Source organism: Brachyhypopomus gauderio, chromosome 4, assembly GCF_052324685.1.
Source record: "Brachyhypopomus gauderio isolate BG-103 chromosome 4, BGAUD_0.2, whole genome shotgun sequence".
Lineage (NCBI taxonomy): Eukaryota > Metazoa > Chordata > Actinopteri > Gymnotiformes > Hypopomidae > Brachyhypopomus > Brachyhypopomus gauderio.
Genome location: NC_135214.1, coordinates 13,371,485 through 13,387,887, shown reverse-complemented (window position 1 = coordinate 13,387,887; position 16,403 = coordinate 13,371,485). Strand labels below are relative to the sequence as shown.

At 38.9% G+C, this 16,403-nt stretch overlaps 1 protein-coding gene across 5 annotated transcripts; it reads right to left on the bottom strand.

Moving 5' to 3' along the window:
* Window positions 1-28: 28 nt before the first annotated feature.
* Window positions 29-16,170, bottom strand: stat4 (signal transducer and activator of transcription 4). 5 transcript variants are annotated; one of them, XM_077002355.1, is made up of 25 exons: window positions 15,636-16,167; window positions 15,307-15,441; window positions 14,843-14,978; window positions 11,648-11,746; window positions 11,380-11,472; window positions 10,949-11,027; window positions 10,451-10,536; window positions 9,507-9,658; window positions 7,762-7,920; window positions 6,988-7,080; window positions 6,555-6,614; window positions 6,271-6,291; window positions 5,814-5,907; window positions 5,080-5,124; window positions 4,637-4,720; window positions 4,290-4,388; window positions 3,844-3,979; window positions 3,318-3,370; window positions 3,112-3,206; window positions 2,498-2,631; window positions 1,740-1,931; window positions 1,525-1,567; window positions 1,195-1,294; window positions 869-918; window positions 29-785 (listed from the first exon to the last, which is right to left on the bottom strand). In XM_077002355.1, the coding sequence occupies exons 2-24, from the start codon at window positions 15,432-15,434 to the stop codon at window positions 871-873; spliced, it is 2,229 nt and encodes a 742-aa protein (XP_076858470.1). In that variant the 5' UTR covers window positions 15,435-15,441; window positions 15,636-16,167; the 3' UTR covers window positions 29-785; window positions 869-870. The 5 variants fall into 5 exon arrangements, 3 of the variants coding, with proteins under 3 accessions (XP_076858470.1, XP_076858471.1, XP_076858472.1); XR_013130408.1 differs by having other exon boundaries at window positions 869-1,294; window positions 5,080-5,121; window positions 15,636-16,170; XR_013130407.1 differs by having other exon boundaries at window positions 869-1,294; window positions 15,636-16,168.
* Window positions 16,171-16,403: the final 233 nt, after the last annotated feature.

The following is a 16,403-nucleotide window of genomic DNA, read 5'->3' as shown; positions in this document are numbered from 1 at the left end:
TGGTGCCTCAGTCACAAAAGTATTGCTGTAGGGTTAATACATTAACGTTTATTAATTTAAATGATTTTGATGTGAACATTGATCAATGGGCGATGCTAAAAGATATTCAAAATACATTCTTAATTGAACACAGAATGCACATGTCATTAAAAGCAAAAAAGTACACTTGAAAAAAACATAATTTCAAGAGTTCTGAAGAATAGTTGGATTTTGTTTATACTGTGACTGTGTCATCCTGCTGTGTCAGGGTTTGGTCAACAAGACCATTTCAGAAACAGCACTTTATTTGCTTGTAATGGCACTCATTAAACAGACATATGTAACCACCACAGAAAAGATAGAACCATGTGCTATTAACATTGAATAAAAAATTAACTTCATATCAGCAGAAATAAAAAATAAAATGCACATGTACTCACAGAAATATATATGTTTTTACATCTGGAGTAAAAATTATTCATTATGGTTACAAGTAAAGAAACTTATGAAAGGAAGGCAAGGATTAATTACATTGGCCTTGGGCAAGCACCGTAATAATGATACTAGCATTATAAAACTTTAAATATAGACAGAGTCCTTACCATTGACTTTAACTATATAAGATGCATAATATTTGAAATTGGCTTATTCAACAAAAAATGATTACTGCATATTTAAATACATGTGTGCACCGAATGAGAATCTTATTTGGAATCTCTCTGGAATCCCTCTGCAATTCTGAACATGTTCAGCAGAAATCTTGATATCTTTGAGCTGGGATAACAGTCTCATGCCAATGAGTTAATCTGCAATGAAAACAAAGACAAAATTAATTACTTATGGGTCATGTTTACATTTGCAAAGACTGTAAATCCCACAGCTATGATACCTTCACTGCTGAAGTATCGGCACATCAGTAGGAGAAAAACAACATGCTACCTAAATTATAACAACAGAAAATTTGTCAATCAGTTATAAAATGCATTACTCAGACAAAACGTTTGCCCAAATATAAATTCACTGGAGGTTCACTGAGCACCAGCTGCGTATTAGCGACACCTGGTGGACATAGTCTCTTTCTGACAAGCTCAAAGGTTTATCATCATATTTAAGAATTCCCTTACTAGTAATGGTCGTGTAGTTTAACATTCATAGTTGGTTGTGAGCTGTATCTTTGCCTGTAAAACTCAACAAGGGAGAAGCTGGCAAACTTACAACACTTTCGATTTCGTACGAGCTGATGTGCTCACTTAACACATGGGACATGCCTGGAGATAGTGGGGGCTCTGGAGATGAGCAGGGCAGCTGCGGCGTACTGAGGAGCAGCACAAACACAGGAAGAAACAAATGAAACAGACTGACTTATCCCAACACACACACACACACACACACACACACACACACACACACACACACACACACATACATATACACACACACTGAATAATCATCATTTACAGTGTAGGACTGCAAAGGACATTATAGAAAACAATATATAATAAGAAGCACAATAGATTGGAGTAAAGGAAGTTTTCATATACTCACATCAGTGAGATGGGAATCAAATTTGTTGGTATGTAGGGACAAACTGTGAAAGCATAGAATGTGAAATTAGAGCTGTTTACCTATAACTTATAACCTTTATAAACTGTTACAAAGTTGTTTTTGATCCTTCATACAAAATCAGTGTGTTTATGAGGTGGCATATCACTCATCCCAGCCCAATCTTGAAGTGCATGTTTACAGCCTGGCTGGCTTGCCTGTGTTCGGCTGGCTGTTGTAATGCTTCCCAAACGCTTCGTCCTTGGGAATGTCAGGGTAAAGGAACTTCAGTGGGTTCTCCGGGACAATACCATCTGCGATGACTTTGTAATCGCGTATAATGTCAGCAATGGGCAGGGCGCTGAGGCGACTTTTTGTGTATGGTTCTACAGAGATGAACTTTGATTCTCCTGCAGAAAGACACACCACCACCCCCCCAAAAAAACAAACTTCATGAAGTCGTTTTCCACAGGACCACATTCTGAGCTTGTGTCGAGGGACCTTTGAGAGTAGTCAGAGGTCCATCAATACCACAATGTGCTTGTCACGCTGTGACACATTTCACTGTGGTTATCATTATTTAATCATCTGTTCTTATCGACAAGCTATTTCCTACTAATTGTAATTAGCAAGTTTACAGTGAAACTCCATGATCCTCTGATGATGCAAAGGTTTCACATTTGGTTGGGTGTACCTGCATAGTCAGAATGGTCAGAAATCAGAATAATTTGTGTAATTTTATCAGACATTACATTAATTAAAAATGTTTTTCAGAGTCTGCATAATCAAAATGCTCAGTACTTCCTGGTTTTCTGAACACATTCTAAAAAAAGAGCAATACTAAAGATGCTCCTCCCACACCATCTATCCAAAGATATTGAGGTTGCAGTGAAGTACACAAGGTTTCCAAGAAACAGGATGTTTTGGACAGAGGTCTTTGATCACCTGTGCAAGCAAAGTGCGAATCATATCTCACCGTTGTCCTGCTCCACCCAGGTGAACGTGATCCCTCCCAGGTGACTCTCACTGAAGCGCAGCAGGAAGGTTCCTGGTTCCTTGTCCTTCAGCAGAGCACGCTCCATCTCCTTACTCACAAAGCCCATGATGTAGCTGCCAAAGTCACGACACAGCTACCGGTGTCAGTGCAGTTATCAGACACAGGGCACCACCAGAGCCTTTGAGAAACATTCTCAGTGGTTGCATCCAAAACCCATATACCATCACAGTGAATAATATGTCGTGCAGACTGAGTACACAGAATGTCAGATATTTGCTGACTAAACAGGATTTTATTAAAATGCCATTCCGATGTTCTGCCAACCCATATAACTATGTGTGCAACATAGTTCTTCAGGGTCCAACAATGCGGCCAAGCTATTTGTGCACCCGTGCATCAGTACACACTCATCAAATGGAAACACGGTACATTTGTAGCATGTAACGTGTAAAATGAACATATGAAAACTCACTGTAAATACTGTAAGGTGCACAAAACTCACAAACACGACTGGTGAATTCTTTGGTTCAATGTGCGATTTTTGCAATTCATAGAAATACCAATGAGCAATGAATGACACAAAGGTCTCTCACCCATCTATCCAAACAGGAAGCAAGTGTTTCTTAATGAGCTCCAGAATCGAGTCGAGCCACAGCCAAAAACTAAATGCCTTTCCCGGAATGTTTTCCTGGAATTCAGCATGAAGAGAATCAAACACATTCCAGTCAATACAGTCTGCAGGACAATCTAAGACAACACTAGATTTGAAGCCATTAAGATTGGAACTTTTGGAACATACCTTGCAGAACCTAGACCAAGACACCTGGCAGTCATTGAAAGAGGCATGCTGACCTTGAGACACAAAGCAAAAACATACACATAATTATTAATTAGAGGTTAAATGCAGACACATTCATTATCAATAACCACACAACATAAATTAGTAGTGATTATCAATCGAAAGCAGAAATAACATTTCTGATGGAGTTTCATCAGTCATTTACCCACACAAAAATGGCCATTGTTTTCACTTTATATTTTGTCATAATTTGTCAAATTAATTCAGATTTAATATGTACTAATATACATTTGAACTAATATCTATTGAGCATAGAGAACTTGGTGATTACAAAATGTTTGTTCTTGTCACATATTCAGAATCTTGTAATTTTATAATTTTTTCAGTTATCTATACACATTTAAAAATGTAACCATCACAAGTTCAACTCAACAGACTTGTAAACTGGAAACTTGCAAACTTATTTCAATTTACTTAATCTGGAGTCTCAACAAACTACTTGGCAGTGAGGGGAGAAACAGCTTACCCAGAAGTTTATCTCCCAGCATGCGTAGCTGATCCTTATTGAGGCCCCGGCCGGCAAAGCTGGAGAACTGCCAGTTGAGGACTTCGGAGAGCTGGCTCCAGCTAGCCCTCGGGGGGTTGCTGAAGAACGTCAAGTTCTAGAGCCCCATCATTGAGCAGGAGAAGAGAGAAGAAGGGTGCCACTCACATTCACTCTAAGTTCTAACAGTCATTTAGGTGCATTGAACGTCTTTCAAAAGACCCCCTACTAACACCTCTTCTGTCTTAACCATAGTATATCAGTGTGATAAAGAAAGCAGCAAAGGATGACTGACGGTTTTACGCAGCTTGGTCCTACATAGAGGCTCTGTGTGATAAAGTCTCAGGGTTACCTACTACGCCTCTGCAAATAGATGGTGAAGCCACAGAGTGCAGCTCTGAGTGTTACACTACTTTCACTGATCTCACCTTGGGCTCATCTGTCAGAAGGTTGTACCACATGACGGAAGCCCAGCCAGCAGGAAGCTGGCTGACATTGGATATTACCACCAACGGCAGAGAACATATCTGCACAATGATGAGAAGCACACACATACACACACACACACACACACACACACAAACACACACACACCCACACACACACACACACACACACACACACACACACACACACACACACACACACACACGCACACACACACAACATTCAATCAATTAACTATCATACATGCAGTGTATCACTTCCTTGGTGTTGATTTCAATCATAAAATCTTTTAAATACTATAATCTATTCAATGTGTACTGCAGCACACCTCCAAGTCAATGTCCAGGCCTTGTAAACACAGCATGGCCTCAAAGCTGAGAGAGTGGAGTTCTTCCGTCACCGTTAGGGGACCCTGCAAAGCACAAACCTTCAGCAAATCCTGCCATACAGTGACACACTCATTTAGGTTAAAAGATAACCCACCAATATTTTGCAGCACCTATATGCACCTATTGGATTTCATTAATGAATTCTGTCTGCTGGCTGGGGAGAATTTTTATGTTCTCAGCCTAATATACTATATGTTAGTTAACATAATTTGCCTGTTAAGCACAAAAGCACTGCCCCCTACTGTCCTAACTGTGCAACTGGCACGGGACGGCATTTGCAATTGAAACCAACTGCACAAGTTAATATGACATCAGCTGTTTACGAGCAAAGGGCGGCAGCCCAGGACAACGCAAACAAAGTGTGGAGTGGGTGTGGTCTCACCTCATTTCCTTTGGTTCCACTCGTGCATTTCTTCTCTTTGAGCTGCTGTTGGTGAGGGGGGAGACTTTAGATCAGAGATTCATGAACAGCCACTTCCCCAAACACTTTCATTTCCCTGCTCAAACACACCAGGCACAATGTCTGACAGGCCTGGCAATCACAGCTCCTCAAGTCTCCCTCGCTGCAGAAAGACGCACCTCAGCACCAAACAAGGAGCGTGGCAATACCACCCTGGGACTCACTAGCTCCAACACGCCTCTCTCTCTTTGTTGCTTAACCTTTACTTTACCAAGGCAATCACACTGAGACTAATATCTCTTTTACATGTGGGTCCTAGCCCACTCTCAGCTGAGTTTGAGCAGAGCAATCATTAAACATGGCAGATGATGGCATGAATTCACAAAGGCCTTTAGTAGGTTTGTTGTCTAAAGTAAGCATTTAAAAATAAACTGCAAAGACATTATGTCATTAGGCATGGGTCGATTTTAAAATGAGGCAATGTCAGTCCGTCTTTTCCACATTGAAAGGAATGCTTCAAAAAGACAGCTCTGGACATATTATAAAAGTGTGTCTTAACAGCACAGTTTTAGTGTCTTCAGCAAACAAAATGCTTAAAAATTTATAATTAAAAATCATCATAATGGGTCTTTAGAAAATGTACTCTGGAACTTGTTAGACACAGTTCAAATATACTTCAAATGTTTGCAAGTCAATACGTTTCATGATAGAATTACCAGATGTCTGAATTCCACTGATAAACATCCATTCGAAGACTCTTCCACATCCATCACTTTGGTGGTGCTGGTGAGGATGAAGAATTGCCTGGTACTACAGAGAAAAACCACTACTGTCACAAGCACAAGCACTGAGGTTCAAAGGAAACTAAGAAACACATAGCACAGCAGACGTTTTTCACTAAACACCAGAAGAAACAAATCTTCTCCTGAAAGAACAGGCTTGTATGTAGTAGTGTAAACTAGTGAGAGTTTTCACCAGTTGTTCAATGCCTGATGAATAAAATTATTTAGTAGTTGTGATGCAGTGGTCCCTGCACCCACCTTCCCCACAGCCATATCGCTGATCACACTTCCCCTCCCCCATGTTTTCATCTTTTTTTATAGCCCTGACAGTGAAACCTGGCCTAGAAACAACAGGAAGTATCTTTAAGCACTGAGGTTTAGGTATACTCACATTTTGCCGGATGGGAGGTCCCTGCATACATATACAATACAGAGAAGTCAACAGAAACATTTATGCTGAAGCTCCTGTATATGTACCAATAACACTGCCATGATTACTGAGGAGCTAAACAAGATAAACAAGATATATTTGATTGTAAGTGTTGAGTTTATCTGATGCTGAGTGGTATAAGAGTATGAACAAAGTCACTTTTATTAATGAGCAATTATACAAACCTTAGGGAAACCATGAAACTGATCTTCTATGGTACAACAAAAGTAACTGAATTAACTCACTTGTCAAATGTTGTCTTCACTTTAAGCTGATAATCTACTTCAGGTAGTTTAACCAACAATCTGAAAAACATCCAGAGAACATCTAAGAATACATGACATTAAAGTCATTGTGGGATGCACTGAATTGTGGGAAATAAAGGATTCACCACTGAAATTAATATGCTTTTAAGGGCTTCTCTTGGATGGAGTTTTGTTTACATGTTTTTAGGCAGCAAGATGCAAATCCAAAAAAAGATCCAGATACAAATCCAGTTTTTTAAATGACAAGATGTGTATCTGTGTGACCTCATTTGCATTCTACGTTCTTTCTTCCACATAAATGTGAAACTCAAGTTACACAGAAGACACAAAGACAAGCAAGTGAATCTGGTCTTTCCCTTTAATGTCTTGTCAACATCTGGGAGAGAATGTTTTGGGAAGTTTTGTCTCATACCTGACTTTGGTGGTGAACTGCACTTGGGTCTTAATGATAAGAGGTTTCTGAGGATGTGTGGGCATACAAGGTTGCTTCTCCACCACAAAGGAGCTGCAAACAAACAAAGGAGACCAAAGGAAATTTGATAATGCAACCGCATTTGCCATCTTTCATACATATAACATTATCATCGCAAAAACTTGTAGCCACTTTGCAAAGATAATGCGATTGCGAGTAACCTCAAACATTTTGACAATCAAACTAACTACTGTTAAACTAACAGTAACAGTATTTACTGATCTTTACTGTATCTTTTCCAGGCTGATCTCTGGTGTTGCATTTATCATTTAACAGTAATAATCTTGCTTACAAGTGCAACAATACTGTTATAGAACAATGCATAAAGTATTTGTTCTGTCCTGGTTTGTCAACAAGAGACTAAATATCTTGTTTCCTACCACTGTAAACAAAACTGCCCAAAGCAGCGAAAGTGAGACTGAGGTGAGACTGAGGTGAGATCGAGACCATACTAGCTTGACTCAAGCCCAAGGGCAGAAAAATGGAAATTCACTTCATGAATATTAACCTGAATTCAAATTACTAATTAAAACATCTCACAACATTTAAGCCATTATATCAACATGCGGAGATTATTTTAACATTCACAGTTTTACAAAAAAAACACACAATAACACCAACAAAAACTTCCCCCCTTCCCCACCCTTCCTCCACCCTGCCCCCACCGCTGCTCTTTACCCATCACCATGGCGACTCGTGAGAGAGAACTCTTACCTCTTAATGAGGTGGTATATGAGATATTTGACCTGCTCCTCCATCTGAGGCCTTTGCAGTGGGATAGGGTCACTCTCGTATGTCACCTTCACAATAAGCTCCCCCAGTTTGTCCAGCTGCCGCTTGATCTGGAACAAACTCTGCGCAGTCATGGTAAACCTTGAAAAGCAAAAAGAAACAATGGTTAGAAATCAGACTGAACTGCCATCATCTCGCTGTGTCCCTTTTATGGTTTTGTTTTGTAAAAATGTAATTTTCATATAGTTCTTTGTAAAAAGAACAAATACTGTAATATCAACCGTGGGTTAAACTCCTGTTCAGTATAGGGAGGGTTAATGAACTCCATTAGGCCTACAGATTGCCGACTTCCTATTTAAAATATATTTACAACCGAATCCACAGGATTAATGTATTAAAGTAAGGATTATTCCCTTTACTTTTGAATGATTTTTTAACCCGTTAAATGTAAGTTTGTGGGTTAAGAGATTTTAACACCGGTGCCCCACAACAACGTAAACACACGCCCAAAAGGGAGGGGCCGGGGTCCTCAACGTGACAGTGTGGATATAAATAACATGACTCTTCCCTAGAGGTTCAGCATTGCTGTGAAGACTCATGCAGACTACATAACCCTTTCAGTCCTATCAAACAGGTCAAAAAGTCTAAACCCTGACTGCTATCAGTGACACCAAAGCTCTTCATATTGAAACCTGTGATGCTTTGTTGCAATACATCTAATGGGACGTGGCACTCCCATTAAGAATTGTGTAGCCCTCAGTTCAGAAGGGGGTGTGTCTTGGAAAGCATATTATAATCTGGGTTCTTCACTCCCATTGCTTCATAACAAGAGCATAGGCCAAAGTTTATCATCCAATAACAACTGTAGGTCATGAGAAAAATGTGGTTTGCCATATCCACAAAAAGAACAAATTTAATCACACCAGAAAGAAAACCAAAAGAATGCAGATCTGTCCCCAGTCGCACCCTGCAAAAGAATGAAGTCAAAGACTCAGAATGCACCGAGCCCAGGTACACGTAGGGCTAATGAACCCTTTAACAACACAGGCCACCGAATGCTGATGCTGTAACAGTGTAACGACAGTGATCACAACTGTTCATTCAATCAGCCAACTGAAAGGCAGAAAAACAGAAGAGACTATAAATGATTAAGTAACTGTAACATAATCCTATTAGTAATCACCATGTTTTTAATAAATGTACCAGCAATGTAGTTGCTGCCTTTTTTGTAACTGTAAACAGAATATAGTTACCTTTTTTTTGGGGAATATGTAACACTATAACATTTATTCCATTACTAGCCTACCCTGTTTGTATTGGTCCACAGCTCCTTCATACTCTAGCTCAGCACTCACCAGCACAGACTGGAGATTTCTGCTCTAGAGACCAACTTTCTTGTTCTGATGATGATTACATAGCAAGATAATAATAAGAGGAGACAAGCTATCTCCATTTAGGAGACGCGTACAGGTGTCAGTCAAAAGCACCCACTTTGTTTCTGGAGGAGATTTGTTTGTATAGACATCACCCTAACTACATCACCACGTCTTCTGGACAAAATAATGATGCGTCTGTTCCATATGATTGTGAATCTTCACTAGAACGTATGCCGTTTGTTTCTCTGAGTTTATGAGGGCCACAGTGCTAATTTACATCTCCCGTCTGATGGTACGTGAGTAGATTTGAGTGGAAGAGCAGACGGAAGCTGGGGAGGGGAGAAGCTGTACCAGTTCTGGAGCTGGTCAAGGCCAGTGAGGACAGGTCCTCCGACACACGCCATCTGTTGCCTCCGCTTCCACTCCTGGAGCTCGGGCATCAGCTGGGAGGCCATCATCGTGTCTATCTCCTTTATCACGTCTACCATCTTGGACAAAATCTCCTGTCAAACAGAATGCACATGGCAATATTCATTTGTAGTTGATAATATTAACCACATTTATATACTTTATATTATTATAATACTTCTTCAATGAATAACAATACAAAACATATATATATATATATATATATATATATATATATATATATATATATATATATTATAAATAATAATATAAATCAATGAATAACATTAAGAATAAATAATGCCATAAAGATCAATGCCAGCAGTTACCAGCAGTGCTAATAAACAAAAGATATGAATCAATATATGTGGATTTTCAGACTGATGATGGGTGTCAGACATTGGCAGTTGTGGTTTGGCATAAATTACTCATGTAACCCACCCACAACATTCATATTAAATTAGTAATAAACCCAGTGCATAGGTACTAAGCCCAAAGTCTACCCTATAAATTCATCAGGAAACAACAAACAAATCGACAAATAAAATGAATTGCACTTATTTATGATAGAAAATATATTACACGTTAAACCTTTGCCCTGGTGCCGAGGTGTCTGATGACAGACACCAACAGCCTCATTCTAGCTGAACTCATTCATAAAAACAAAGGGTGTCCAGGTAAAGGTTATAAAGAACCTGGAAGTGAACAGAAGACTCACACTGTTGTGATGTTTTGTGAATTATTGTGGGCAGATGTGAGTTTTTGGTGTTTGATGCCAAGGCTTGCACGCAAAAATGATGTTAACTATTTTTAGAAACTAATGTTTAGAAACTAATGTTAAAGAATTTGGCAGAAAGGGCAGGGTATTAATGGACTAATGTACTTGCCTTCCTCTTAAAGTCCAGACGGTTGAGTATTTCCTGAAGTGCCACAACTTCCTGTTTCATGTTCTGAGAGTTCCTGTCCACTGGGTCTGTGGTTATAAGATCAAGCAATATAGTGCAAAGCCTACTATATACATATTATTTTTAGACAAATATATAGCACATAACAGTGTGAAAGTTGAAGAACAGCAGTGCTCACAAAAAAGGCCTAATGTGACAGTCAAATTAAACCAGAACAGAGCTGCTTGGCTCCCTACTAGCACTGCTATTCTAGAAAGACCTTTACAAACAGGAATCAAGCCATTTATTTTGACAAAATCCATTCCGATACCACAACAAAAGTGTATGCAAACATGTACGGCAATCTTGTACACTTGCAGAATCTTAGCTCAAACACCAGCGGGGGGCACCTGTTTGAGCCAGGTAGATTAGACCCTTCCACAGGACAGTGGTTGTCCTGCAGCCTGAGAGAAGGAGGGCTGGTTAGCAAGGCTCACTCACCCCGAAGCTGGAGGGTCTTGTAACGGAAGTCAAAGTCATCCTGCATGTCCTCCAGATACTTCACTGCCTGGTCCAAAACCTGAACAGAAACAAGCCAAAAAAGAAACCCATGTCATTTCATTATATGTGTGGCAGAGGAGAAGTCAGAAATCTGAAATCCTTTAACCCTCACACACACACACACAGCACTGGCTTTCAATGAGTTCCCTGCCCTATGGATAAAACAGAGGGAAATACAACAAATGTAATGAAAATGAAGCAATATTAAAAACAAAAGGAAACAACAATTAATCCAAAAATGTAAAATCCAGCACAAAAGATATGAAAATAATGAGTGGAAAGGATGCATAAAGTGCAGCAGTGAAATCAAGAGGACAGAACCAGCATTAAGATACTGATAACTGCATGGAAAGTGCAAAAAAAAACCTCACCTGAACACTGCTACGGATAACAGCAACTTTATTATCCAGGTTCTTCTGTTTCTCCAGTGCTGCTGAATTTTGCATGGACTTCTCCAGTGGACCCTGCCAGGTAGGGGACATGAGGATGTAGCCATTATTATCAGCCACTTATATATAACCATAATATGGACTAAACCTTAGAAACCTCACTACTCAATATAAGCAAATTAATGAGACACAGGGGAGCTGAACAGATAATGTAACATATCTGTAATATATCCCTTAATATTGCTCTTACCTGCTCCTGCACGCTGGCAGCAGATATGATACGCCTCTCCTCTCTCAGACAGTTGGAGATCACAGCAGACAACTGCTGGGGAGTGGATTTATACTTCAGCTATAAGAGAAATAAAGAAATAAATAGACATTACACAGGTTTTGTCTGAAGTAGCAAAGAAGGGGTTATTTATTTAGTTGTATTTAAATTTTCTTAAGGGGTAGAGGTTAAAGGGCAGAAGTTAAGGGGTAGAGGTTCAAATGATGCATCTGAGAATTTACAAAAGCAGCATACAACATTAGGAACCATCAGCAACAACACCTGCAGTTGTTCAGGAGTTATGTTAATTTATAAGTTAACGAGATTTGAAACCACGGACTTTGGTATCTGCTGAAACACCAGTGGAAAAACACTGAGACAATGTTGAGACACTCTGGGAAAAATGCCCTGTCTTTTTCCCTGCTGTAAGGGGGAAATTCTGACAGAGACAAGACAGAGACCTGAGATACCACATTCACGCAGAACAAGAAATGTGAAAAATGCAATACATAAGTTGTTTTGGTCACCCCACGCTTTGCCCTTTCATTTTACTCTCTGGTGTTTGTGCTGGCATGGCAACATAAGATGCAAATTATAGTGCATTAAGCAAAACCCCTGACATTTGACTAATCTGAGTTTACAGTTATCCATTGAGAAATCCCCAAGTATACCTGTAAAAAAAACACCTCACTCTGAGTAATGTAACTTTCTTGTATATCTGATAAACATCAGAGCTGTTCTGATCTTGTATTACAAGAATTTTCAGGAACTAACTAAAGACCTGAATCTGCAACCAATCCTCTTTGTTCAAAGGTTTTTAAATAATTATTTCACAACTTCTCAAGTTCTCACAAAACATAGCACCCACCAGAAACATTCAGAATTTATTGTTCCTGTCATGTATGTAAAGGAAATTACATGCAGCCTTATATGAACTTCCTCCTTGATGATGTTAGAGGACAGGAAACCACAAAGTTAAATTCCACCAAGGTGCTTTTCCATTGATTGCTGCAAATTACTTTCACAAACGCTATGTCCTGTAATATCCTATAATGTCCTGTAATTACAGAGAGTTAAACTTTTGTGCGAATCCTTTGTCATACCGAAGGGCGTGCTAACTATCAAAGTCAACCTCAACATAAAACGAGACCTTCGTTTTTTCAGTGCCTTCCAACCAATTTGTTTTCTTCTGTGTTCTTCATGAGAACCTAGACTGAAAAGAATGCTTAATCATGTAAATATTTTGTCTAATAAGCATTGGTTTTCAGTTTGAATTATCTGTCAGATATGGCTGTTTTACAACTGCTTGATGTTTATTTACATTTACATTTTGGGCATTTATCAGACCGTCTTATCCAGAGCGACTTACAAAGTGCTTTGCCATCTGTTCACAGAGTGATAAAATACTGACTAAGTGCATGACATAATGTCTGTCAAGTACATTAAGCATTGTTTATTTCTAGATAAATGTTTTTTAGCAGCTTTTGTGCTGCGCATATACGGCCAGTGGTGCAGCCAAAGGGGGGGCAGAGGTGGCAACTGCCACACCCAACAGAGCCCTTGCCACCCGTAATGCCACCCCACTGGAAATGGTAATTTTAAGAGAAAATATGTTTCCTTTCGTTCATGATTTGTATATGGACCCCTCTGATAAAGCCTTGCTCACCGTTTGGCCACCCCTTGAAAAAACGTCTAGCTCCACCACTGTATACGGCTGCTATCCCACATAAATGGTTGTACATTAAATTAAAGTATAGTTTGTGTATTTCAAAGAATATGCATCTGGGGTGAGTTTCCCGAAACGTTCTTAGCGCTAAGTACTTCTTAACCTCATACATTTCATATGAGGTTACGAAGTACTTAGCGCTACAAACGTTTTGGGAAACCCACCCCAGATCGTGTTAAGATTTCCTGTAGTGTACTCAGGGTTCTATCCTTGGGCCATTCCTTTTATACATATAACATTGACCTTACGTATCACTAGCTATGTTTACAGTACTATTTGCTGATGATAGCAATTTTCTCATTCTTTTTTACTTCAATAATTTAATAAGTAGTTAATTTAATTTCTTCACAAAGATCTTCCCAAAAATCTCAGAAAGGTTCAGCCTAAATAAACTATCACTAAATCTATTTAAGAGTGTAAGTAAGGTCATATAACTATTTCAGATTTCAAATACCAATTTTTGTTTTAGCTGATCAACCAAAAATCAAAAACCAAAATGTTAATTAACTAGTTAAAAGTGGTCATATCAGCTTTATTTTTATTTTATTAAGAAAATCTTTGGTGAGTTTAATTGCGTTTCCGTTTAATTTATTGCAATATTACATTAGCTGCTACATTTTCAACGTGTTTGCAAAAATATTAAAGAACGCTTAAAGAATCTTTAATACCCCTTAATCCATTAATTCCACTGATTATTCCATTAATACACTGTATAAGATCTGATAACTTATTTTTCCCTATTTTATGCACTGAACTAAGCAAAGTTCTACAAAATACACATTAAATTCAAGAACAAGGTTTTGTTAAATGATTAGTTATGCTTTACTACATCTGCTTTTACTTCAAAATATCCACAAGCGTACTGCTGTACTTTGGTTGTTATTACTTTTTGGTGTTTTTTTCTGACTTCTAATCCTATCCATTTTTATATTAACTATTTTTTTCAGACAGACAGACAGATACATACAAACATAAACAAATAGGTAAAATGATTATCATAGCCACATATATGTGACCTAAATTAACCTCACTACATAAAGTCAAAGAGCATATCATAAAGTCAAAGAGCATGTCATTTTGTTTACAACTCCTTCACGTGCTTTAGTCATGCACTTGCACACTTGTTGCCATCTATGTGTGATGCTCAACAGCACAATCTGTAACACAAGATTACCATGATGGTAATTAAACATCTGACTGTCAGGTTGATAATAAATGAAGTAATGCAGTTTACCATACCATACATACTTTCTTTTGCAATTCCTGCGGGAAGAGTTTTGTGTACTCAACCGTCTCTGGAATAGTTTCTCAAATACATTGTAATGTTCATTTCACCATGCTGTTTAAATAATATTGAATTCCCACTTGTCATCCTTTTTGTGCAATGATATCTCTGATGTGCACGTGATCTGCATGTCAAAACTCATAACATGTCAAGACAGAGGTCTTACCTGGATCTGATGGAAGATTCTCTTCAGGTTGTGTCGGTGCAAGAAATTTTGTTCCCGGGAACACTGTCTGTCCAGCTGGATGAGAAAGTTGTTGAAGAGAACGGCTGCCATGGTCTCATGATTTGTGGCCGTTTCCCTTAACAAAAAATTATCTGGTCATTCTTTTGTCATATCAAGTCCTGCTGTTATAACCTACTAGTCAAATATTGCCATTACATTAAGCAATTAAAATTCATCTCCAAAATATGTTTTTAGAAAGATGAGCCTCTGTCACGGCAACTTTGCAACCCAACGTGACCACACATTTCTTCAGGAAAGTATTTTTAAAAATGTAGGCTACTAATTACATTTTGATCTTCAGTAACAATATTATAGTGTGCCTGTACTGGTACACTTACAACATTCCTAGCTATTTAACGCTATTGGGAAAGAGAGGAAGAAAGAAAAAAAAATAAATCACACACCAGTCCTGACTTTCAATCCAGCTTGCCAGCACCTGTCGCAGTTCCATCGGAAAGTTATCATCGTAAAAGTAGTCCACCTGCTCAAGGAACTTCATATCTAGCTGTTGGATTTGTTTCCATTGACTCATTTTGTTTCTGGGAATAAAGACAAAAAAATGTAAATGTTGTTTTTTTTTTCAGTCTTAACCAAAAGGAGACTTGGTTAAGTAGTGCCACTCGCGTGAGCGGTTCCACAACTCAGACGTTTCGGTTTCGTTAAGGTTTTCTTCGACACGTTAAAACTAATAAAACAAAATAAAGGTTTTTAATCAAAAATATAAAAATCCTACCAATCTGAGTTGCTCAGTATCCACGATTATAATTCTGATAAGCTGGTGCGTCCAGACTATTGGATATTCACCCGTCCGTCTGTCCGTTGGACAGATGCGATTTTATGGTCTGTACAGAGACTCTCGTCGTGTTAAATTGGGCTACTGGTCCGTACACGGATGCCCTGCTTACTGGCTCAAACGGGCAAATGCAAATCTACCTCGACTGATCTGCACTGCACCCCACGGTCCCAACGGCAGGTCCTCCACTCACGCCTCCATGTGGCGCTCGGTGAAAGGTGGCGCTCCTTCACAATCTTCACATTCAACTCGTCACTAGCATCTTAGGTCAAAATGTTACTTATAGTAAAGACTGGGATTTTTTTGCGTGTATGAAATATTTCCGAATATTTGTTAATTAGAAAGGTTCGTGGTAGGCGTATGAAATGGCATAAATAAATGGTAAATTATTTCGTTTGTAAGTAGCACGCTTGGTAGTGGCTGTGTAACTGGATTAAAGTCTTAAACGTCTGTCACATTCCTGTTGATGCATTCATGCGAGACTATTCCGGCGTTCAAAACAAGATTATCAAGGAAAGGTCGTTTTCAAGGAAACGTAACGACCGTTTTCAAGAACAAGGAAGTGCCTTGATGACGGGGGAATTCCCTTCCGAGAGGCGGCGGCGCTGTTCTGCAGGCGAAAGAAAAATGAACACATCTGATCCAAATAAACAACAAGAAATATGAACACATATGATCAAAATAAACAACAAGAAAGATGAACACATC

Coding starts and splice junctions, on each gene's coding strand:
- stat4 (XM_077002355.1), bottom strand. CDS start 15,434: ATGAGTCAATGGAAACAAATCCAACAGCTAGATATGAAGTTCCTTGAG. Junction 6,292..6,554: donor GTGAAGACAACATTTGACAA/GTGAGTTAATTC, acceptor ATATGTATGCAG/GGACCTCCCATCCGGCAAAA. Junction 3,207..3,317: donor CTTGGTCTAGGTTCTGCAAG/GTATGTTCCAAA, acceptor GCTGAATTCCAG/GAAAACATTCCGGGAAAGGC.